Here is a 25688-nt window from a genome sequence, read left to right as displayed (position 1 = left end):
TAACAAAAGTATCACAGATCACACGCTTTAAATAACTAAAAATGAAGATAAAGTATGAAATAGTTTTGCACAGAATCAAAGTTTTTGTAAATACCTTCACAAGTGCTTTCCTAAAAAAATGCTTTGAAATGACAAGAACATAACTGCCAGAAGAAGGTGGGTTTACTGCAGAAATTTGTGTTTCATGCTGTATCACAAGAGATGCAACATGCTTTTCTTCATACAGCTACACAGTAGTGGATCAAAAAAGACTACATATATCATTCACAAAACATTCCTCTGGACGCTGCTGGCGTCTTTTAATATTTATTTATTTTTACCTTTATTGAAGAAGCTGCATAGAGCATATCCTCAAGACTGAAATGGCAACACTGGTTAAGATATTCCTGACAAAATTCTTGAATCAGTTGTAGGTTATACAGGCTGTCAGCCAAAGACATTGTCTCTTTCAAACAAATATCTAAAAAGGAAGGATAGAAGCAAAAATTAGATACAGTTACAGGTTCACAAGTAAGTGCTTTTTGGTTTGGTGGACTCAAGAGCATGTTCTGGATAAATTCAGACTTGATTTTTTTTTTTAGGAAGATTTTTTCTATTTTAGAAACCTAAGAAATTGCAACTCTGCATTTTATCTTTGCAGTTTTAGACCTTTAGACATTTTCCCAAACGTAATTTTTTTACTATTGACAAGTTCATTTTTCCTGCTTTCCCTTTTGTGAAAACTGACCAAATGGTTTAAACTCCTGCTGTTTCCATATAGTCAAAAACCAGATGTAACCACTAAAATTTTTTTTAATCAGAATCATAGAATGGTCCAGGTCAGAAGGTCATCTAGTTCAACCTCCCTGCACTCAGCAGGGACATTCTCAACTAGATCAGGTTGCCCAGGGCCTCGTTGAGCCCTACCTTGACTATCTCCAGGGAAGGGGCCTCAACCACCTCCCTGGGCAACCTGTTCCAGTGTTCCACCACCCTCATAGTAAAGAGCTTCTTCCTGATATCCAATCTAAATCTGCTCTTTTATAGTTTGAAGCCATCGCCCCTCGTCCTGTCACTGCAGGCCTTTGTAAGCAGTCTCTCCCCATCCTTCCTGTAGCCCCCTTCAGGTACTGGAAGACTGCTATTAGGTCTCCCCAGAGCCTCCTCTTTTCCAGGCTGGCAGTAGGAAATGTATGCTTTTTCACATACATACTAGTTATTCATCTTTCTTTAGGGATCTGAGAGTACACTTAAATGCTATCAATCCCAGATCACCCCAAAAGAAGTCCAAGGTTCAGTTTAGTCTTCATCTCTTTGAGAAGAGATTTTACAAGAAACTGAAGCCTCCACTACATGAAATATCACACTCTGAAAGTGCTCTTTAAAAAAAAGGAATTAGCAGTGAACAGGCTAGTGTAGTTCCACGGTAGTCTCTGAATGCTACATATGCCCAGCTCATGTTCTCTTTTTATGGCTGCTTCTTGGAAAATTATGTAGCAATAACAACTTTCTAGAAAAAAAAGATAGTCCTTGTTAAAAGGAGGACTGAGTAAATAAACAGATTCCAGAAACACTTCCAGAACACGCACCAAATATTATTCCTGAAGCAACAGGATATGAGGGAGTTTTAAGTTGTTTGTGATTAAGTTTTTCTTCAGACAAGGGTCCTACTTTGACACTAAGCAGGATAAGGATTCCCATTCTGAGGAAATTGGATACATTCCATCATCCCAACCCCACAGATGGTGATCAATGTTTGACTAAACTGAAGGTGAACAAAATGAGGTTAAATTAAGTGATGCCAAATGTGAAGTCATGCATTTGGATCTAATGAAATTCTAATGTGATTTACTGCTTGAAAGTGATATAAAGTAGGAAGTTATCATGTGTTAGCCAATGTAAAGATGTTTATAAACATTCAGCATCATGCAGGTATGAAAGAAAGCAAAGATGATATTAAAAAGTATCAGAAAATTTATTTCCATCAGTGACAGAAGAGCAATGTACTAAGTACAGAAGACACCAGTCTGGATTTCTATGCACAATTACAACCATCCATATTCAAGAAAGATCAACCAGTTGGCTGATGTCACAACCAGACAATCAACGAGAAGTTTGCTGATGATACAAAAATCAGTGGGGTAGTTGACACCCCAGAAGGAAGAGCCACTCTCCAAGAGGATCTCAACAGGCTGGTTGAGCAGGCAAGAAGGAACTGTATGATGTTTAATGCAGCCAACTGTAGGGATTGCACCTGGGAACACATAACCCAGGAATGCAGCTCAGGTTAGGAGCCACCTGGCCTGAGAGCAGCAATGGAGAGAGGGACCTGGGGGTCTTGGCAGACAAAAAGCTCAACATGAGTGAACAGCATGCTGCAGTGGCAAAGCAAGCCAACAGGATGCTGGGTTGCATTAATAAGGGTATCACAGGCAGAGCTAAAGGTGTCATTTGCCCCACTCAGCACTGGTCAGGCTGCACCTTGAGCACTGTGCACAGTTTTGGTCACTGCTGTACTAAAAGGGTGTGGGCAGCCTGGAAGAGTCCAGAGAAGGGCCAGAAGAATGATCAGAGGACTGGCAGACCTGTCATATGAAGGAAGGCTGAGAGAACTGGATTTGTTCAGCCTTAAAAAGAGAAGGCTTCGGGGAGACTTCATAACCATGCACAAATACATAAAGGGTGGCTATCATGAAGATGGAGACTCCCTTTTTACAGAGTCCCATGGTAAAGACAAGGAGCAATGAGGACAAGTAGCTACTGGGGAGATTTGGACTGGATGCCAGAAAATTTTTTTCACCATTTGAACTATTAAGCATTGAAATAAACTCTGAAGGCAGGTGGTGGATTCCCCTACATTAGACAGTTTGAAGGCCCAGCTTGCCAGAGTGCTGGGCCAGCTCATTTAAACTATATTCTTATGCTGAAAGGTTAGACTAGATGATCCTTGAGGTCCCTTCCAACCTAGTATTCTATGAACCTATGAACCAAAACTGGACTACTTGCAGAGGGAGACTACTGAGGATAATAATGAGAATGGGAAGACACTGTAGAAAGGGAGAATGGAAAGGTTTGGCTCAGTGGCCTGGGCAGACCAAGAAAGAAAAGGTAGACATCAGATTAGGAGAAGCTATTCAAGCCAAAAGGCACTGCTGGGAGAATAAAGGCACATAGGCTACAAGCACATTTAGGTAGAAAACGAGAATAAGATTTAAAACCTTTAAACATGGAGCCCTGCAACAGTAGAGAGTGTAGATTTTAATGAGCTAGACAGTTTTGAAATAGAACATGATAAATTAATGAAAGTGATTATATAATTTTATACAATAGCCAATTTCTTGACTCACTGACAAAGACTTTTCTAGTTCTGTATTCCTTAAAGGAAACCCAGATTTGAAAGTTAAATTAAGTCTTAATGAAAAGAAACAGTCTATTCCAGACTACAGAGAACTTTAGATGAATACTTTTTTTTTCCTGTTAATGCATGTTAAGCCATTTTTGCATATGCATTTTTGTTACCTTTCTCAGTTCCAATACAGAACCAAATATCAGTGAAATGTAAGATGCAACAAAAATACATATTATTGAAACACAGAAACACAGGCAAAGTCTTTTCCAAGTGTTTCCAATCATTTCAAAGTATCTTTGAATTTCCTTCTCAGACAGAGACACACACATGTATGTATCTTCAGAGAAGATGATGTCAGGACACCTAACAAGAATACTGAAACTAAAGCTCCAAAGATGACATCTGGGCTGCTTCAAGAGAAGCATAGCCAGCAGCTCAAGGCAGGTGATTCTCCCCCTCTACTCCACTCTGGTGAGACCCCACCTTGAGTACTGTGTCCAGTTCTGGAGCCCCTATTGAAAGAAAGACATGGACTTGCTGGAACATGTCCAGAGAAGGGCCATGAGGATGATCAGAGATTGAAGCACCTCTCCTATGGAGACAGACTGAGAAAGTTTGGGCTATTCAGCCTGGAGAGGAGAAGGCTCCAAGGAAATCTTACTGTGGCCTTCTAGTATTTGAAGGGGGCTACAAGAAAGCTGGGGAGGGACTTCTTGGGAGATCAGGTAGTGATAGGACTAGAGGAAATGGAGCAAAACTAGAAGCGAGTAGATTCAGATTGGATGTTAGGAAGAAGTTCACCACCATAAGGGTGGTGAGACAGTGGAACAGGTTGCCCGGGGAGGTGGTAGAAGCCCCATCCCAGGAAGTTTTCAAAGCCAGGCTGGATGGGGCTCTAAGCAACCTGATCTAATGTGATCAGCATAGCACTCATAGCAGGGGGAGTGGAACTGGATGACCCTTGAGGTTGCTTCGAAGCTGACAATTCTATGATTCTATGACATGCACCTCATCTTGTTTAAAGTGCTGGAGGGATCGATTTGCTTGTCAGTATACATGGGGTCACACAAGGTATACAAGACCTTTGGGACTGTTGGTATTTTCAGCCATGCTAAAACAGAAAGAAAAAGCTGGTGTTACCCCCATTCAACACTACCCACATTTTAGCTCTCGCCTATTAGGCTGCAACGTTTATGTAAACTGAAACTTGTAGTTTTTAAAGAAGGCAAAGAAGAATGGTGAATGCATGCAGCTTGGTGTCTTTTATCTTCAATGACTACTATGCTAGAAGCTTCCTAGAAAGAAGCTGAGTATATGAATTCCAGATTTCAGTCCTTAGCAAGCTTTATACCCTTGTACGAACAAGGGATTCCTGGATTTCTCCGGCTGCTTCTGTGTAAGTGTTCCCACGACATCAAAGGCATCATGGACAGAACACAGGCAGAAAATGAAGGGTGTTAGCTGCCAAGACATTTTATAACTACACGAGGCATTTAATTGCCAAAAGGAAGATATGGCTTTAACCAGGCCACTGAGCAAAAGAACAAGACAAAAGCTGCTTATCAGTTGCTGAGCTAGTAGCTATTATAAACAGCATGACACCAGAATTCTAGATTATATATTTTTTGTTTACCCTACAAATGATAAGTAACTATCAGGTGAACTAAAAGCCCAGAACACAGAGCAACTATCTGCCAGTGCAGCTATGTAGCACTTGACCGACTCTAATCTCTTCCACATTTTATCTGTAATTTCTCAGATTCACAAGAAAGCACTTAGGTAGCTTCAAGAATAAGAGTTTTTCAGGTGGTTTGAAGTTTCATAGCAGCATGGTAGATGTGTTGCCATAGTCAGATGACTCATAATATTTCTTGATATATTTATATTAACATAATAACATAAAAGTAAGCACAATATGGAAGGACACCTTTGTGCTTTTATTTAAATGTAAAAATAAATGGGCACGAAGTTAATATTAAACCCATCACATCCAGATTATGCCTCCTGTGTATCACATTTAAAGCACCTTTCTTCACACAGTCATCTAAACGTTTATGGTCATATGCTTACAAGCTGAGAGACACATTAGACATACCCTCCAGTTTAATGATATCTGGACAGTAGAAGTGAATCAGGGCTGCTAGAGCACAACCATCTGTTCCATCTTTTAGCAGATTCTCCACCAATGGAATGCATGGCAGCTGTTTAAGTAGTGTCTGCTCCTTCCTGTAACGAGCCTACGATACAGAACAGAGAAATTCAGAGGGACAAAGGCTGTGAAACAGATGACTGAAGAAATTCATACTGTAGGTTTTACACCCTGCTAGTGAAAAAGCCCTATTCAATAAATATCTGAATATTCTCAATGTTAAATTTCTTAAAACTACTCATGTTATGTCCTACTTTGAATGGCATAAATGCTATCTAGGAGGAATACTAATGCCACAATTCTAATATTGAACCTTTCCTTCAAAGCCACTAAATCTTTCTGATTTCCATACAGCACACTGAAATAAATAGCATCATGTACCTTCACTAACATTCAAGACTTATACAACCTGAAATGATCAGTGTGAGAACAGTGAGACAAATCCATAGGCAGTGCAACTTCAGTTTACTGGCAAATCAAACAACTCTGAAGTTAACACACCTGAGAATCTTGCCCCAAATCTCCTTCACATAATGACAAAATCAGAAGCAATGAAATTTGTGTTTGATCAACTCCATTTTTATTTCTACCATGTGCTGCTGTAAGCAGGCATAAACTTCAAGAAGCATTAATGGTCAAGTGTTATGACCAGACAGTGCCCACTGACAAGAGAGAACATTTTGAAAAACAAATTGGTATATGAAGAGATCATTAGTTCAGAATACCAAGATTGCATTTCGCTGCAGTGAATGTTTTGGGGTCTGGGTGGGGTTTTTTATTGTGGTTTTGTTGTTGTTTTGTTTGTTGTTGTTTTTTGGGGGGGTGGGGGAGAGGGAAGGCTGGGCAAGAAGTTTTACTTCTTCCTACTCCTTTCTGAGAAAATGAATGGAAGTGGAAGAAAATGATACAGCTTTCAATTTATTAATACTATTTACTAATGCATTTCTAAACAACACTGAAGGCTTACTTTTGTATTCGTATCACAGAGCTACTTATGATGCCAGGAGTGTTTCTGAGTAATACTCACACTATTTTCATTCACCCATACACACTAAACTGGAAGTCTTTCTGTAGGGACTCTAAACAGTCTTTGTGGATGTTACCCTTTCCAGCAAAGCTGAAGCTAACTCTCCACATTTTTGGCTGTTTTGGAGCAATTGCTGATGGGACTGCATGGTAAAACCATCGATCCAGCTACATCATCTCTCTCTTCCTTTGTTTCTGCAGTGAATGAATGGGCAGGAATGAAGGTTTTATGGGTGGAGTGAGAATTGTTTAAGCTCGCTTTGCTGGTAAAAAGGTCTGCGGAAGCACAGACTACTAACCCTCAAGGCTATGCTTACTGTCACTGAATCTCTGTCAAGGATCACAGGGGATTATCTTTAGTTAATGTCAGAACTGGCCTAAGAAATACAAGTCTAATCTGGCAATAAAAGACACCACTTCTAGGAAAAGAAAGGGCTTGTATTTGGCCCAGAGAACTTACATTTCAACCAATTAATATTTAAAAACCTCCTGAAAGTTAGTAACTATTTCATACTTGAAACACACCGGGGTACTTGGGTGGCAAGCCTGGGATACGTTTGCTAACACCAAACAAAACCATGTCAGTGTTGCACACGTTAATGTTCTTCTCCCCATGTCAGTAACACTCCCTGCCATTTCTGATGAACTTGGCCGATTACACATGCAGTGAAAGCCTGGTCTCTGCTCTACAGCAGTACAATGACACACTATGATGAAAATCCCGTAACTTTCAAACACCATGTTAATATATCCATGTACCTCCTCCTCAAAATTACTGAAATCAAGTCTACGAAATATTACTATCATGAAATCCTAACATACAGGACACAGATGGGCTCTAATACCTTCATCCATCAAGCCCTGTGAAATTACTATAGTCTTCTAAATAGTATCTTTTTAATGGAGTGTTCTAAAATATTGAAAGTTGATAATGAAGTGGTCTTGTACAGTGACTGCTGTGAAAAAGTCTGTCACTTTAACGATGCTTTCACCAGCATTAGGAATAGTGCCTACAAATGCTGGAAACTGTGTCACATCAGCAGACCTAGAAAGAGGACTTAAATCATTGTAGAGTGTATATCAGGCACGTTACTTCAGGAAAAATAAGTTTATATAACCTGATATGGTAGGTTCATTAGGGTATAACAGGCATCAGGTTATCAATTTGGTTGAAAAGATAAAAGAAATTATACTAAAAATAAAAGACAATGGTAAATGTGCCGTATTTTCCATAAACTTCAATTTGAAATTTACTAATTTCATTGCACTGTTTGCTACTAAACATGGATGCAATAACGCAAAATGTGAACCCATATATTTATTATAAGCCTCTAGTGCATCTTGTTTCCAAGATGCTAAACCAGCCTGATTTAGCATCCTTGAACTTATTCTACTTAAAGAATCTAGGTGTAGTTGAGACACTTCCATATAAACAAGTACAGCTAAAGACAAACGAACAGCACACCAGCTACTTGAAGTGCTCATGTGTGCTCCCAGTTAATAATGAATGCTCTGGTGTATTTACCATACAGTAGATAACATGTTGTAAATTTACTCCTCAGAGTAAGTTTTCAGCTGCCTGTATGCTCAGGAATATCTACATTGCTATAAAATAGTTGCTTTATTGAAAGGGAGGAGCTAGAAGACTGAACTGTTCGAACAGCTTCAGACCCTGCCTGCCTACTGTATGATCAGTAGCACTCAGGTTTCAACTGTCTCTCTACTAAACTAACAAGCCCAAAGTACCATAAGAATCACTACTTCAAGCTGTTTATGGACAACCAGCAGGCAAACTAGAGTTACTTTTCAACAGATTGTTTTATATTTGAAAGTAATTTTTTTTCAGTTAAGAGAATAATTACTAAACTAACACCTTAGGCAAAATCATAGAATCATAGAATTGTTAGGGTTGGAAGGGACCTCAAGGATCATCCAGTTCCAACCCCACTGCTGTGGGCAGGGACACCTCACACTAGATCAGATTGCTCAGAGCCACATCTAGCCTGGCCTTAAAAACCTCCAGGGATGGGGCTTCTACCACCTCCCTGGGCAACCTGTTCCAGACTTCTTCCTAACATCCAATCTGAATCTACCCACTTTTAGCTCTGCTCCATTCCCTGTAGTTCTATCACTAGCTGACATCCTAAAAAGTCCCTCCCCAGCATTCTTGTAGGCCCCCTTAAGATACTGAAAGGCCAGTACTGAAAATAGAACAAAACATTCTGGAACTACTTTGAAGCAGTTTCTACTTGGTAGAAATAAGACCAAAAAAAACAGGGGGGGCTTGAAAGTTCTTCAAAACAAAATTCAAGGATTATAATGTGAAAAGCAGTGTATGTGTCAGAACTGCAATAGATAGTATTATAGAGAAATTGCTTGTATAGCTTAAACTTATGTGTTTGAATACTGATTAGTCTGTTGAAGACTATTTTTTTAACTGGTTTTACAGGCACAAAGTAATTTCTGCTGTTGCCTATATGCAACTGCCTTGGTATTTTTCATTCTCTTCACAATGCATGAGCAAACTTTTACTAGTTATGACAACAAGTAGCTGAGGGACAGATGTATCACTTATTTGGTAATCCTTACAAAAATGATAGATCAGAATTATTTCTTTGAAATTCAAACCAGAAGTGTGCAATTCTGCATCTACCTGAACAGCTGACTGTAGAATAAACAATCTGAATGCATTTCAGGGGTGAATTACTAGACAGAGGAAAGCAGCAATAATCCCAATGTGACATAGCACAAAGAAAACAAACTTTATTATTATTGCACATCTGAACAGTTGCTTTTTAGTGCTTCTAATGAAATTATAGTCTCATTAAAAATAGATCGCTTTGGGTTATTTTGTGTGAGGAGACATTAAGAGCAATCTTAAACCAGCTCCATAGGGAATTCTATACAAATAGTGTAATGACTGCATATTGTTGAAATAAATTAAACATTTTCAAATTACATGTGGCATCAACAATCAGAAACTACTTCTGCAAGTCTCATTTTAAGAGACTCCATATCAAATAGCACATATTCACTGAAAGCTTATGAAAAATTAATCTGCAAAACCCCCCATGATTTGACATTAGTCATTAACAGGTAGCACTGTCTTATACAAACTCATTCAAACTTGACTGCCTGAAAAGTAATTCCTTAGCCAGCATCGTTATCTTATGTTTATTTTTGCACAGATTACCTTGCAAAATAACCTTCTGCATTATGCACACCTTTGCAGAGCAATCTCTTATAATATTATCTTGTAGAGACAAATGAAATGAATGATCAGACCAGCGTGACATGGACAAAGCCGTTCCCAAAATAAGCTATTTGATCTAAGTGTAGCAGTTGGGCAAACTTACAGGAACCAGTTTCCAAAACCATTTGGTAGGAGACTTCAGAGGAAGCAGTAGAAAAAAAAGAATAAAAGCAAAAAAGCAAAGAAAAAAAAAAACACAAAAGGAACAATTTATCAGAGTTCATAAAATTCTTTTTCAAAGCATTTTTTAAACATTCTCAGTTTTGCATAACAGTGAATTGCAGTTTAATAGCAATCATTAGGGTACTGTAACGTCTGCATATTGAGCTAATTAGTAGAAATAACACTGGAGAAGTATGTCTGCAATCTTTGTAGATCAACATTGACTTTTGCACATGAACAGATAAGATTATCAGATCAGTACAGTTTTATTTAATGCTTTCACACATCTGATTGTACCCTGCATATGCAATCTGACTGAAGAATTCATTTGAGACTTGGATACCACAAGTATCAAAATGAACTCCAGCAGCACATATGAGGAAGCAGGGAAGCTAAAGCAATGAAACAAAAGCTATAAACACATTGTAGTAGGGATACAACCACTAGCAATGAGGTTTGCATTTGTTACTTCAAGCCAAACCGTTACAATTATAACATTTAACAGTATTTTTAAACAATTATACAACAGTTTTCAGAACAAGATATGCACAGGCATGTTTTTGCAATGACAAATCACATTAGCATCAGCTGCATGATGTGCAATGACCCAAAACGTAGATGGAGTTTTGGCTACTGGCAGAGAAATGATCACAACTGATGTATGCAATTCTAAGCTCACATTTGATCAAAAAACACAAAACATGAAATTTAATCTAAAAGTTTTATCCTAAGCACACCAAAATGAGCGAATTTTTCTGTAACTCCAAGAACTGGTCTGTTAAGAAAAAAAAAATATATTGCATAGCATAACTACACACAGAAAACTCTACCATGCTATGGATTTCATTGTAAAAATGAAAAAAAAAAAGTTCAAACCAATTACCTAAATGCAGAGATGAACTTATTTACTTATCTTTTAAAATGAAGATAAGTATTTTCTAGAAATGATGAAAAAGTGGTTTAAAACTGTTATGGAAAAAAACCAACAACTGCTGTGGAAGCTTATTATTTCATTTAGCTGATAAAATACTGTGCCTCTTTAAAAGCCTTGAAGTAACTGCAGTCATGAAAGAAAGCTGCTGTAGACAAAAGGGTGTACATTAGTAACACCCCTCCCTACTTTCAACATTCTCCTCCACTTCACTGGACTGTTACACTGGAGAATCCCAAAGCCACTCAGAAGAAATGAACTATGAGATGCATGTCCTTGTGTGGCTCCAGATATTTCAGTCAAACCCAACTAAAGCACTTTCCCTAGGGTTCAGTTTCTCTTCAGCTCATTGAAATATAGTCAACATATGGGAAGGTACGTGGATCTGAAAATGAGTTAATTTAACTGCAATTAGGAATTCTAAATCTAGTCATAAAGCCAGCTTCTAAGTAAAACAGGCTGCCCAGGTGGGTTGTGGAGTCTCCCTCTCTGGAGATACTCAAGACCTGCAGGGATGTGTTCTCCTGTGTGATCTGGTATAGGTGATCCTGCTCTGGCAGGGGGATTGGACTGGATGATCTTTCCAGGTCCCTTCCAGCTCCTAACATTCTGTGATTTTATGCAAAACGGACCAAGACCAGACCTAGGCTGCCTATCATTCCACATATCACTGATAGGAACATTCTTCTTACATTTATCAAGGTTAAGTGTATGTCTGAAGAGGGTTTAGAAGGTTCATCATTATGTAATTAATGATAGGCTGAAGAGCTAACATTTAAAAAACTAAACAAAACACGTATTTCAGTTCCAAAGAATAGTTCTCTATAACAGTACAAACTAAACTAAAAACTAGTGACCCAGTACATATTTTGATTTATCTACTGGGCTGCAACCTATGGTTGAGATGCCTATGAATACGATTGTTTTAAGTCTCTCAGCCTCCTGAAGCAAGTTGAAGTTCAAACATACTATGAGATTCGTAAATATACACTTTGTAAAGGAAATTAAAGAAGAGAGATAAAAAAGTTCATGTCTCTTGGCTATCATAATGGGAATTAAATGGCTGCTGAATTGGAATGTTTTATCAACATAAATAAACTTTTCTGCCCTGGAACTTATTAAAAAATTGGTCCCTGTAAAACAAACTGGAGAACCCTGACTGACTTCACCCAAAGTTTAAAAAAACCCCAACCAAACAAAAGCCCACCAAAACAACCAACCAACCAGAAAAATCTAAATCAAATTAACACCTACACCCCCCCCCCAAAACAGAACAAAACCCAAAACAACAAAACAGTCTCTCATATTGAGGGTTTACAGCTCTACAAGAAGAGTGTTTAATCTTCCCTAAAAAAAAAAAAAAAGAAAAAGAAAGTTTTAAACATGACTGTAAAATAAACTCAGTATAAATTCATCCTATGGCATCAAAAAAAGTAGTCATTCTCTTCATTAAATATTTGTTTCCACTATCTTGCTTGCACCATCATTTCTGTTCATGCAGCTGTGCACTAATTGCATTAGCATTAAGTGGATCAAGAAGCTGACCTGCTACAAACTTTTCTTCTTGATTGGTTAGCTTTTGCTAGCAGTGTGGATTTGTGACACACTAATTCAAAGTGGAACTCTGGTGTTAGCATTTCACCTTTACAAAAAAAATTGCACTGTTTAATTTTAAAAAAACTTTAAAGAATTTAGGTGTTTGGATAAATACTCTTAACATTTGTTTCTCTCATAGGATTGGCATTAATTGGGCTTGAATCTGTTAAGGCTGGTTCAGTCAAAAAAATCACAGAAGCAGATGGGAAAATAACAAGTTTTGGTAAAAAGTCTAATTGCATTGAAAACCAGCAGTTTGACCAGAGCAATCCAACATTCACTACAGATTATTTAACGGAAGGCTGAAAATCAAAGCTGTGCACCACAGAACTTGAAATCCTGATTCTGAAAGAAGATGCAGAGACTCTACCAGAAAAAGATGAGGTTACTACAAATCACCAGCCGATCTAGATCAACAGAAGACTACACTCTTTCCTCTCTTATCTTCTACAGGAAGCCAGCAGCAGAAGTGAAGGAAAAACAAAAGAAATCTCATCATCTGTTAATACTGTTTTTATCTACCCAGAAATAGAAAAGTGAGCCTAGCAGTTGTGTCATTTATTTATCTGTGTATATGATGCTTACAATGTTTAGAAATGTAGTGATTTACTATTTATTGCAAGAAGGTTCACCACAGATTTGTAGAAACAGCTAAGGTTTATCTGATTTTGAGAAATTAGCTTGTCAAGGGCATCTCATTCTTTGTATTTCTATGCTATTACTACTACTGAACACAGATTAAATCTCCCAGATCAGGGCAATACCACTACTGTAAAAAAAAAACAAAACAAAAAACACAACACATTTTCTTTTATGGAGTCACACACTTCCTAATTATCCTTCATCTTTCCTTATATTAAAAAAAAAAAAACAACAAAACAAACCAGCAGCACAGGGACACTCATTGCATTCATGCTTTTTGAACCTGAACTTCTAACGTAGCTAGGTGACCTGCAACTCCATCAGAATTAAAAAGGAGCTGCTTACATAAAACTAGGATTACAGCTTGCAGTAGTTTGGAAGTTTGTGTGTTCAAACTGATTACCCATTCCCTAATAATAATTAGGTAACGATAGCATCAACTATCTTCCTCTGAAGCAAGCAATTTTACCTGCTCTGGAACTGTATCTATTTTGATGGGTATAACTCTACTTAATTAACTGTGCTCCACAAACAAAAGGAAATAAAATCCTGTTAGGAAAGGGAATCAAACATAATCTGGTTTTATTGCATATATAATAAAACCTGTAATCAACCAGTCTTTTGGATCACAGCCAGAGCAAAGGTTCCCATGATTCCACATACAGGTTTCTCTTTTGAGATGAGTGCAATTCACAAGGAAATAAAACCATTAAAAAATCATGAATACAAATGTAGTTGTCTTTTTCATATCAGACCTCACTACAGATTTAATTCATTTGGAAGCATTAATCTTAATAAATCCCTTAAAACTAACGTAAGAGATGCTTCCCTGCTATCAAAGATTTAACTGTCAAAAAAGCCAACTGCGAATAAAAACTGCAACTCTGTTAGTGTTACCTCTAAGTGGATATTTTTATGGAAACAATAAAACCAGTAACAAAAATCCTGCATTCTAGAAGGTTGTTTTAGAAGTTCAATGCCTTCAATTGTGTATTTACCTATACATACTATATTCATGTAGTTTTTATTTCCACATAAATGCTTGTCCTTGTTTAATGTTTTAACTTCCAAAACCCACCTTCTGACCTCCTGCAGATTCTGCACTGTGATGCTCTTTCAGTTTTTGTTCCTGTTCCATTATGTCTTTCAAATGTTCATTTACCTAAAGACAAAATAGTTTATTCAGTGGTCTTTTCTAGGAAACAAGTCATAGAAATTTTGAGTTTCCCAAAGGTCTATAAATCACTAACACCAACTTAACTGAAAACATTAAACAAATATTTCAGACTACATAGAGCCCTGAAGCATAATCAGCGAATGTCAGTTTCAGATGCTGTCTGAGGCAACCATTGTGCAAACTGACCTGCCCCTTATTATGCTCAATCACATTTGATTAACAGTGTATCCTTATTACTTGATTTGATTATGTAGTGAAGGTTGATCAAGCAAGATGTGTTCAAATACAAAGAGAATACCTTGGGTTTACATCACAATAAATTACACAATGAGACAACAACTCTTAGAGCCAAAAAGAGGCCCTTGAGCAGTTGTCATGGTGTCTCAACATGACAATAACTGCTGTTGTAGGTAATGTATATTACAATATTTTATTTAGACTTCCCATTTGCTTAGTTTACATAACATTTAACTTATTTCTGCAAACTTTGGGTTTTATTATCCATACACAGCTGATGAGGGAACACTTTGTATCAGACACAGTCTTGATATACCTGCACACGTACCCACTCATCACTACTCACATAGGCACTACAAAGAAAACCACAGCTTGCATTTCCAGTATTCATACCTTGTTTATCCAGTACATGACAGCATCCTCAATGTCGTAGGGTAGATCTGTAGCTTGGAAGAAGGATGAATACTGCTGAGTGCATGCAATCACTTTCTCAACACTGACCATCTCTACAGTATATGCCATCATAAGAGTATCGATCATGGCCAAGTGAGCACTCTACAAAGCAAAGCAGCAATACCCAATTAGTTTGCAAACCAAAATATCACTTTCTTAAGTACCATTTCTCAATGCAGCCACAAACATGCAAAGACCAAAACTGTAAATGCTACAAGTTTGCTGCCTGGTTGTCAGTTTTTGAATTAAAGACAAATGAAGACAAACATGTAACAGATTTGAGAAGGCAAAACAAAGCACAGGGACATTAATTTTAAAAAAAGCTTACTGTGAATTAAAATAACTTCTGTAACAAAATTAACAGCAAAAGTAAAAAATTGACAATGGAAAGAATAAGCAGTTCTAAGGATTCAGACATTAGGTCACTTCTAACAGAGCTGAAGCCATCTTTTAAATGTGTCACTGCAGTGAAAATAGAACCTCTGCCTGATCAATATCATTTGTACTGGAAATAAAAGCCGAGCCTGCCTGGTAAACAACCCTCATCATAAAAATGCTACATTAATAAATGGAACTGTATGTGTTTTTCAAGTCATAATTCAGAAAGGAGATGCAATTATACTTCTCTTAAGTACAAAACCAACACAAAAGTAATTTCCACAGTTTTTAATGATTTTAAAAAAATATAAAACAAAACCAAAACCAACCCCCAGAATTAAAATAGAGAATGACTATCAGGATTTACACTAGGTTCTTCTGACTCAGTAAGAAAATTGTGGTGGTTTGTAGAGGCATTGCCTGCAGCTAAACAGATTTGCTTCTGTTTCATGATAAGAACACCACCAACAGTTAAGTATTAAGCAACATTTCTCATGAACCAGAACAGTTGTGTTGTTTGTGTTTTGTTTTTTAACATTGCCTTTAAACACAGCCCACAATGGAAATAAAAAATCACTTCAATTCTAATGAAAATACTCGTATGAATGTATTACAAGGTAGCTATAACAGCCATAGCAACAGCATTGAATAACATGAGTCACACTGCAATATGCTGTCTAATCATTATAATTAAGGTAATGCACACACATCATGTATTCCAGAATTCCCAGCAGGAAAAAGATGAACAGATCCAGGCTTAGTGCTGCCCTTACTGGTGATATCAACAATGTAAAGTGATGATGATGCTGGCTTCAGAAGCAGGGAGCTGCACATACCACTTTTATTAAAGGAGTTAAGTAGTTTTGTGTGACAAAAAAAAAGTCAAACTATAATTTGTCTACTAACTAAAGACATACACAAACAGCCAACTTTCTTTGGACCCTGGATGCGACCAGAGAGCCTTATCCTCCACACACTTCATGCATGCTCCTAGCACAAGTACTGCAGCTAGGCTAGGAACCAGCACCTCCTCAGTCCTGCCCACCCTGAATGACTTCTTCAGAATAAATTCTTTCCACCATATTCATCTGCCTTATGAATTTATTTACAGACCTTTAGAGGACTGACACAAGCTATTATATGCAAATGAATGAAAGAACTGTGGAGCTGAATTCTTGCTACCGTAAGTATTTAAGAAGGAAAAGACAGGGAGTATGGCCCATGCCCAGCCTGCTGAGGAGCCTGCACTCTCAGTGTGAAACACAATTCCCTACCTAAGATACAAGAGGGTCATCACTCCTTTACTGGCCCTGCAATGCAGCACAGAGGAGTTGAGAATCACTAGCTCCTAGTAAATCTTGTGAGGAATTGCAAAGCCTGGGTCTGCTGTACAAGTCCATGCAGTCCTGCAGGAGTTTCCAGTGCAGAAAGGTAGATTAGCAAGTGCAAAACAGGAAGGAAGAAGGGAAGACTTGGACTGTCTTAGACATTCAAGGTTCATTGCTCTGTTGTTTTTTCCGTGCTATTATATCTTTGTTGCCTAGTCTGAGCAGCAGATGGGTTAAAACACAGTACCATTTCCAGAAAATAAAATGGAGGTACTGAAATAAGCAAAAAAATGCTAGATTTGTTTCTTAAGAGTAGATAGTGCACAAATCCACATTTTCCAGTCAGATGCAAGAGGGGGGTCATGTGGAATGCTACTGCTAGAGATGTGCTGGAGCCACCCCTGTGGATCCAGAACCGTGCAGGCTGCTTGCTGCACCAGAGGGTTGTTTTCATCCCCTTCCTGTGGGGTGGATACAACCTTGAAGTTGAGATCTGACAACCTAGGAAGCTCCAAACAGATTTGGAGGCAGAATCTTCAACACCAATTGTTTAGTGGTTACTGTGTATGTGGTCAAATAGCAGCCTGCAAGAAAAGCGATCACTGGCAATTCTCCCAGGGGGAATTTCATAGCCTTCACTTCCCCATGCTGGATCATCAATTTCTCTGCAAAACTTGATCGTGCCTATGAAGATGACTGCCAACACAGACAGAAAGCTACTGAAGTGTTCCTAGAACAGTCAATATGCTCAAAACATTGTAAATACATTAAGGAAAAAGCAATATTTACAACTACCTAGCTGAGTCACATTTTCAATGCTTCTAGCAAACTGTTAATGAACTGCAAACTACTTCAGTAAACCATGAAAGGGATGACCTTAGATAATACTCTGTACTATCCAAACCAACTTTTATCCCCACTGACTGGATCCAAGTCACAACTTTATTTTATGTAAGCTATCAAATATAAACATCTCAGAATCAACAAAGTGACTCCAAATTATTTTCTTTATAGTCCAGGCAAGACACTCAAAAGAAGATTTGTTTTTAAACCAGTAAACAGAAGAATGTGAGTCAATTTGCATCTACCACCCTGAGAAACAAACCATAAAATTGCATTGAAATATTCAGCTCAGCTCTCTTTGATGTTTTCTGGATGTAATTCTTCCCTAGCCTCTCACAGTACTTATGCCTGGCACAATTATAAGATAACCCCAGTTGTCTAGTTATTCTTGTCCTGCAATGGAGTGATCATGCCAAATTACCTCCTCTCTTCATTTTCATGAAGCACAAGCACTTGACTCCGATAAGACACTTGTTCAGCAACAACAAGCATTACTGAGTCATGCTAAACACATCACAGCAGGTTCTGCAAGGTGGGGGGAATGTGGTTTACTTTCAATATTTATTATAACCTTCTGGTTTTGGTTAACTTTTAAAATTCAGTAATCAATTTTGTGAATATATATTTGACTGACTATACACATCTAAGATGGGAAATGTAATTCACCTCTGAAAACAAAGCATTTAAGTGCAGATACTTGAGCGTTTTGATAGCACTTCCAAAATCTTCTACCTAAGGTTTCCTCATTGTTTGTAAGGGAAATGAAATAATCTGAATGATCTACTAAATTGATCCTAACTAAATACTTAATAGAGATTCCCAGATTCTATCTTAATAACATAACCAAGCGAGACCTTGTCACACTCTAGGTCATAGCGAAACAAAATACTTGCATGACATGCACTGGAATCAAGAACTAGCAAATGGTGCTCATCACATTATTTTTACTTTGACATTTTATAGTTTCACACTACCTACTCTGATCTATTTTAAAAAATATGTACTTTAAGAATTACTCCAGAAGTTGCCTGTAGCCTCTTTACTGGAAGAATCAAGTGCCTAATGGTACAACCACTAAGGCACTTCAGTACCTTTCTGCCAAGTATTCCATATTTAAAAAAAAAATAAATTCGTTGAGTAGGTTCAACTAAATAATGATTTAATGTAGAATAACATATAACAAAATAATTGTACACACGTAGATGAATGAAAAGCATCAGCCTCAAATTTCCCGGAGTATTTTGAATTTGCAGAAACTTACGGTTGTCCTAGATTACACTGACAAATCCTGTCCAGAGTAACCAGAAACAAAAATTCCTTACAAAACTTACAGTCTGTTACATATATGCACTGTCTCCTTGCTGTTATGCTCTAGACATTTAAAACAAGAATAAGCTGCAAATATATAAAATGGAACTACTTCTGTTACAACTGTGTCCAACAATCCTTCAAGACTACAGAAGTGGGAAAAAGAAAAATGGGATTTTGGTAATAAACCAACTACATTCATATATAAATAAAAAGTAGTTCCTTCTTCCTGCCTCACTCATGCCTGCATAGTAATTACATTAAAAGCAGTGGTTTAACTTTTCTGGCAGCTCAGCTAAATGCCACCAGAGACAGCTATCAGCAGAAGTATCCAAGTTTGTTCATCTCAAAACATCTGCTGAAGGGACACAGCATTAGGAGTGCTGGGAAACTACCACTTCCTCATGGTGATCCAGGAGCAGTGACAAGACAAGCTGGGTTGCTACAGAATATGGGGTGAACAGTTCAGGTTTGAATGATGTGCTGTAAGTACATAAAAGAAGAGATAATAAAGAAAAAAGAGGCTAGAATATTAATTCATGAAGGTAAGAGTGAAGGAGCACATCTTGTCTAGTGCATGACTTAGTCTGACACTGTACCACAGCATGCTACAAGCCCTATAGACAATGCCACTCACGAGCCACTGCTCAGTGTGTTATCAGAGCACTAGTTCTGAGACTTTGTAACATAGACTTCTAGTTAATCCTTTTCACAGTAAAATACTGACAACCATTTCTGAATGGCAGCTTTTGCTGCTCAGGTAATTGTGATAGAACATGCTTTCTGGCTAACCTGCCTTTCTGGTTTGCCATTTTCTTAATAGGAAAACTAGTTACTCTCAAACTTTATCTCACAATTGTCAAAAGGTTTAAAGCATTGAATCAATGTAAAACACCCATCTGGTAGAACCTGTCCCACCAACTTGGTATTACAATGATTTATTAAGATTTTGCCCAAAATAACACAGAGGATTAAATTTTACACGGTTCTTCACACTGAACACAACTCCTTCTACTACTCAGTGGCCTTGGGTTCTGATGAACTACATTCTAATAATGAGCTCTTCCACACACAGTACTAATGAGAGTGAGAGAAAAATGATGCTTTAATTACAGTGATGAATAGTACAATATACTGGTTTGTTCAATTCATGTGTTTGACACAACAGAGATTGGAAGGTTGATACTCATTGCAATTTAGATGAGTTTCAGTTGGAGATAGACTGAAACAAGTTTCTCATTTTCTGCAGTTTGCTGGAGAGGAACTCAAAATTACAGCCCCTCCCACCCCCCAAAAAACCACAACACACAACAAAAAAAAAAACCAAATCCCAAACCTACTTAGAAACCTAGAAAAACTCAGACCAACTCCCTTCCCAAACCAGGTCCAGCTAGGTCAGGTTTCTCAAGGACATTTTCAGTCAAATTTTAAGTATCAACAAGGATGGAGAATGTACAACCACTCTGGGCAACCACCTAACGCCTTCTATCCTGTTAAGAGTTAGCTGGTATCCTTCTCACTACAAAAATCACAAAAATCTCATTGTAAATGTATGGCTAAACTAAAACGGAGATAAATACTGTAGCTTTCATTAGCTTCAAATATTGACCTCTCAATATCACTGTATTTCTATCAAGCTTCATATATATATATATATATATTTAAAACAAAGGTAAATACAGCACACTGCTTTCCGACCAGAGGAGAAACAAAATTAGCTATGGTTCCCTCATTTCTCAAACCAAAGTAGGGCCAAATTATCAATGGAAATCTCAAACTGAACTCCAGGATGGTTGTTAAAAAACCTGGAGCTCACCCAAAGCCCAGCTGAACTCTGCCAACTGCTGTGCTGCTCTGTTACAATATAAATCCAGAATACTGTCAATAGAAGTGTAAAACGATGCAGACTTCAATCCAGCATAATTCAGCCTACCACATAAAACCTACGTTAGAAGATGGTGTTAGAAGTTGAAAGCAAACAGGATGTTATCTTTCAAAAAGGGGTAAACAAGCAGCAATTTCTACATGAACAGGCAATGTAAAATGCTCCTACATTTCCATCTGAACAGACTCCTCCTCGTTTTCCTTCTGCTTTTCTGTGTATACCCTAACACATCATTGTTTAAGGTGTCGTTTGCTAACATTATGGTGAGATGGCTGCATCTGCACACTTCTGGGACAGGCTTTCCAGGGTAAGATTTTAGCTCCTACATTCTACTCAGTTTTCTCAGGAAATGTATATCCCAGCTGGAATTCATGTGAGACTCTCGCCAAAACGCAATACTGGAAATACAGACTTAAATTACTCAGGAAAAACATTTTATGAACAACTTTTAATTATGAACACAGTATTAGGGTTTTTGTTCCAAAAACTCATCTTTGTTTTTGAGAGGTGATTATCCTCCTTGGCCCAAATTTATGTTTTTGTTGTATGCTGGGGAAATGTGCATCTTTTAGCATCTTAGATAAACCCAAAAAAAAAAAAAAAAGTCAGTGTTGAAGCTAATGCCTCTGACATGTAAGCATCCCATATTCAAAACTCTACCTTCAGGACAGAAACATAAGTATCTTTTTTAGCCTTAGCTTTCTTTCTAGGAAAACACTGGCTATAGCAATCAAAATGTTATGCCTGGCCCATTCCCACAAACTATCTTCAGAAAGAGGAAAATCATCTTCAATTTTTAGACGAAAACAAAAGAACTCTTCCTGTACTTGCATATGAAGAGACTTCTGATAATTTCCTTGCTGTTTCTTTGTTAACCATAAAAAGGGCAGAGAAATAAGGTCATCACACTCATTACTGTAATGGCAATTACATTAAGAATGGGAGGTGTTTGACCTTTTCCTCAAAGGTTTATAGAAATACCACATTTATAGACCATAACACCACACAGTAAGACATGAGAGGGAAATTGACCTTGTCAAACATTTTCTTTTGAAGTAACAGCCAAGGTCAAAACTGTGTCAGCAGTATCTAAGAAATTAAAACAGGCAGAAAATTACACTCATCACAAGAAATCTGTTAACATAATAAAACCTTGCAAGTGACAAGCTTCTGACTAAATTGCATTACTAAATCAGACAGCTGACCAACATTTCTTCCATCTCCTCATTAAAGGATTGCGACAGGCCAGACACAACAGCAGCTGCTAAGCATGGATATGGTCCACAACAATGTTATGGCAGAAGTGGGAAAGGTGTGTTATAGTTGGCTTGATAATTAGATCGAAAAACCTTTCCACTTGTTTGGTTAACCTGGAGTATAAACATCAAGCTTTAAAATACATCTTGAACTTCTAAAGGTAGGTAAGGCTTCTTCAGAAAGAGACTTATATATACGTATACACACATGCAGGTATAAACTAATTATTTTACTGTAAACTTTATGGTTTTTTCATCTTCCCAACTAATTCTGTACTCAAGAAACAGCAATCTGCATGCCTTCACAGAAGATCCTGCTTTACCAATAATCCTTTTTATTAATTACTTGCACCCAGGGATGTCTGCTTCATCCACTGCTCAGATTTTCACAGGACATCTGGCTGTAGTCCCCATCACTACAAGCTTCCAGCAAACAAAGGGCCATACAGGCTGTGTTAAGTACTGCTGCAGATCAGTATCAATAGATTGACAGGCAGAAGAGGGCTGTGATGAGGATGAGATGAAAATAATCTGAAATTTAAGCAGCATACTGGCAAAGCAATAGATTGTTTTTCCCTCAGCTTTTCACAAGAATGGAAAGTCAGTGAGATAGTAACTAAAGCTCTTCTTGAAAGTTCCTTTGGAAAAGCCATGAAAATTACTTCTGGATATGATATGATCTTCAGTAAGTACGTTTTCTTTCCAGGAAAACTTTTTCTTTTTAAAAATGAAAAAGGTAATTAGCTTGTGGCATACACATAGAGAAGACTAGAGTGTTCTCTTCCCAAGAATAAAGATAGAACAATGTGAACTATAGACTACTCTGCTAACTGTCAGCCAAGGTAGAACAAATCTCCGTTATCATCCTTCACAAGTATCTGTTTGTAAACTAATGGTTTGTATGGTATGAAAATGAATTGGAAAAGTCTCCTTCCTCCACCTCCCTTTGGTAATGGGGTGCCAGTTTCGGGTCTATTTAAAGATTAAAACAATAAGACACACAATCTTGTTCTCATTCCCCATGCATTTTTGGTTCATAATGTTATTCCAGGAGACATTGCATAATTAGTAGCTCTCAAAACAGTACAGTCAGTTGCAGTAATAACCTATTTACATTGTAGTAAACAACCATTTTCTCTGGCAAAATATCACTCCTCCTTTTCTCCCCAACTACAACCAGCTGAGTTAAGAGAACTCAGAAAGGGGAGAAATGAAACAAACCACCAGAAAACAGCTGAACAGAAAAACACAGTACAAAACATGAAAACTAGTAACTTATGCCTCTTCATTACCAAATTTCACATTTCAATGACTTAAGATGGCAATTACTAGAATAGCAGTAAATACCAACACCATTATTTGAAACCTCTGCTACAAGCACAAGATACACCGTCACAGGCTGCCCAGAAACCACACAAGCCCTTCATATCCAGGTATAATGACAACCTGCCAAAATATTCAAACAGAACACAATTTCAGTGGCATTAAAACTAAATACATCTTCTGCAATTAGTTTTTTAATTATTTTTGGCTTGGACATAGAGCTCACTGTATTCATCCTCAAACACAGAATAGTTGCAGTTTTCAGACATATTACTCAAGAACTAGGATTAAAAGTCTTTTTCAAGTTTATGTTGGATACCTATGCATACATCAAGCAAGGCAAAGAGGTGTGATACAGCCCCAAGAAACAACACTGGCTAGGTGAATGCCATGCCTACAAGAGAACACACATGTGATTTCTCCCAGTCCTGTGATATTTCAGCTTCCAGTAGGTTATGTGTACCTGGTGTACAGAACACAGCTACAGTGGATATATTCACTCTATACTTTATTTTATTAGCCCAGAAGAAATGAAAGGTACTGGTACAGAAGTGAGGGATGAGAGATGATTGAAGAAGTATTTCACAAGCTTCTAAATATTGATGGAGATGAGTAATCCTCACTTGAAATAAACTACATTTTACCTCATAAATACAATTTAGAATTTTCGTATTTCTGCAAAGGAAAATGTCAAAAATATAACAGCAATTAAGACAAACTGACAGGGACATTCATGCTAGTACACATGCTTTCTACTGTCTGGCACTCTTCCTGTTCATCCTCTTGGCACTTGAGTGCAAAATAGATACCGCCCATCAGAAAGCGCAGGGTCTAACACTTGCTGTATAGGTCAGATACTTCAAAATGAAGTATCAAATCCAAATCTCTATTTTGATTGTGCCTTCTGCAGATGATAAAGTAGCTGTTTAATGCACTGTGTCCAGTTCTGGACTCCCCAGTTCAAGAGGGACAGGAAACTACTGGAGAATCCACTGGAGGTTAGGGGATGGTTAGGGGACTGGAGCATCTCTCTTGTGAGGAGAGGCTGAGACACAACGGGCTTTGTAGCCTGGGGAAGACAGAGGGCATCTTATAAATGCATATAAATATCTAAAGGTACTGAGGATGGGGCTGGGCTCTTCTCAGTGGGTGGTCAGTGACAGGACAAGGGACAACAGGCACAAACTAGAACATAGGAGGTTTCACGTCAACTTAAGGAGAAACTTCCCTTTGAGACTGACAGGGCACTGGAATAGGCTGCCCAGAGAGGCTGTGGAGTTTCTCTCTCTGGAGACTTTCAAAACCTGACTGGACACCTTCCTGTGCAACCTGATCTTGGCATACCCGTGTCAGCAAGGGGGTTGGACTGGATGATCTTCAGTCAAAAACAGATATAATATTCCAAATTTACTTTTGAAGTTTAAATAACTGAGTTTTTTTTTTAACAGGTTATAAAATAGAGTAACCAACTGTTACAAACACCAGTTGTTTATTATTGACACATTTGCCTAACAAGTCTTGTTGAGTTGTTTATAAACTTGGGACCTTCATTCCACTGTAACCCTGATCCAACATGAGAACTTGTCATTACACCCTGGTATTTCAACAAGACACTGGATAAAACAATTTAAACTCTCCTCAAATTACTGATAATGAATGCACTACCAAGATACAGGAGTGAATGCATTCATATTTGCAAACGTACTGCTGCACAAGTAGGGCAAAACATGCTGCTTGATGAGATAAAGACAAACAAGTCTTTCACAAAAATAAATACAAAATAAATCAATAGGCCCAATTTTATAGTCTTCTCACCCAGCCCCCAGATTTTATTCTATATCTGGTTAATTCAATAAACATGTCACTGAAACAGTATGCAGCACTACTTTAAGCACTCTATCTACTGCATCCTGAAATGTGCAGCTATCTAATCCAGGGAAAAAGAAGTGAGGTACCAAGCTTCCAAAGTTCACCACAAAGTATCACTTAGCTTTCAATATATAATCTGATTCAAACTGCTCATGCTAATGTAGCTAATTTCATTCTCTAAAAAGGCATCTGAAATATGTAGAAGACTGCAACAAAAGGTTTATGTAAGTATATTAACAGTCTGCTCTTACGTGCTTGTTCACAGCAGCAAGTACGAAAGTTAACCTTTGAGACAGAATGCTGGATTTAAGAAGTTAAACAATTCACAACAAAAACTAGCATTTAAAATTACAGGAATAAATTCCCACTCCCAGCGCATGTATCTTGACAGGTCTAATGAGTTAAATAACTTTCAATGTATAGAGGGAAAAAATGGTATTTTTAGATGAGAGACAGAAGGAATAGTATATTAGTGACATAATCTCCAGATATAGATCTAAGTCACTTTTTCTCCTTTCCTCTCCATTACGCTAGGGAATTACAA

At 37.7% G+C, this 25688-nt stretch overlaps 1 protein-coding gene across 2 annotated transcripts in view; it reads right to left on the bottom strand.

Annotated features, from left to right (window-relative positions):
- The window catches only part of CAMSAP2 (calmodulin regulated spectrin associated protein family member 2), a 74658-nt gene that overhangs the window by 24718 nt on the left and 24252 nt on the right, over positions 1–25688 (bottom strand). Inside the window, exons 3-7 of one of the 2 annotated variants that reach the window (XM_054384675.1) lie at positions 14895–15056; positions 14166–14249; positions 9860–9892; positions 5424–5565; positions 321–460 (exon numbers count right to left, since the gene is read on the bottom strand). In XM_054384675.1, coding sequence (XP_054240650.1) covers positions 321–460; positions 5424–5565; positions 9860–9892; positions 14166–14249; positions 14895–15056 — 561 coding nt within the window. The remainder of the gene's footprint in view (positions 1–320; positions 461–5423; positions 5566–9859; positions 9893–14165; positions 14250–14894; positions 15057–25688) is intronic. The other variant, XM_054384674.1, reaches the window with a different exon arrangement.

Source organism: Indicator indicator, chromosome 10 (assembly GCF_027791375.1).
Source record: "Indicator indicator isolate 239-I01 chromosome 10, UM_Iind_1.1, whole genome shotgun sequence".
Classification (NCBI taxonomy): domain Eukaryota; kingdom Metazoa; phylum Chordata; class Aves; order Piciformes; family Indicatoridae; genus Indicator; species Indicator indicator.
The sequence above is the reverse complement of the archived record's forward strand: the minus strand, read 5'-3'. Positions and strand labels throughout refer to the sequence as shown.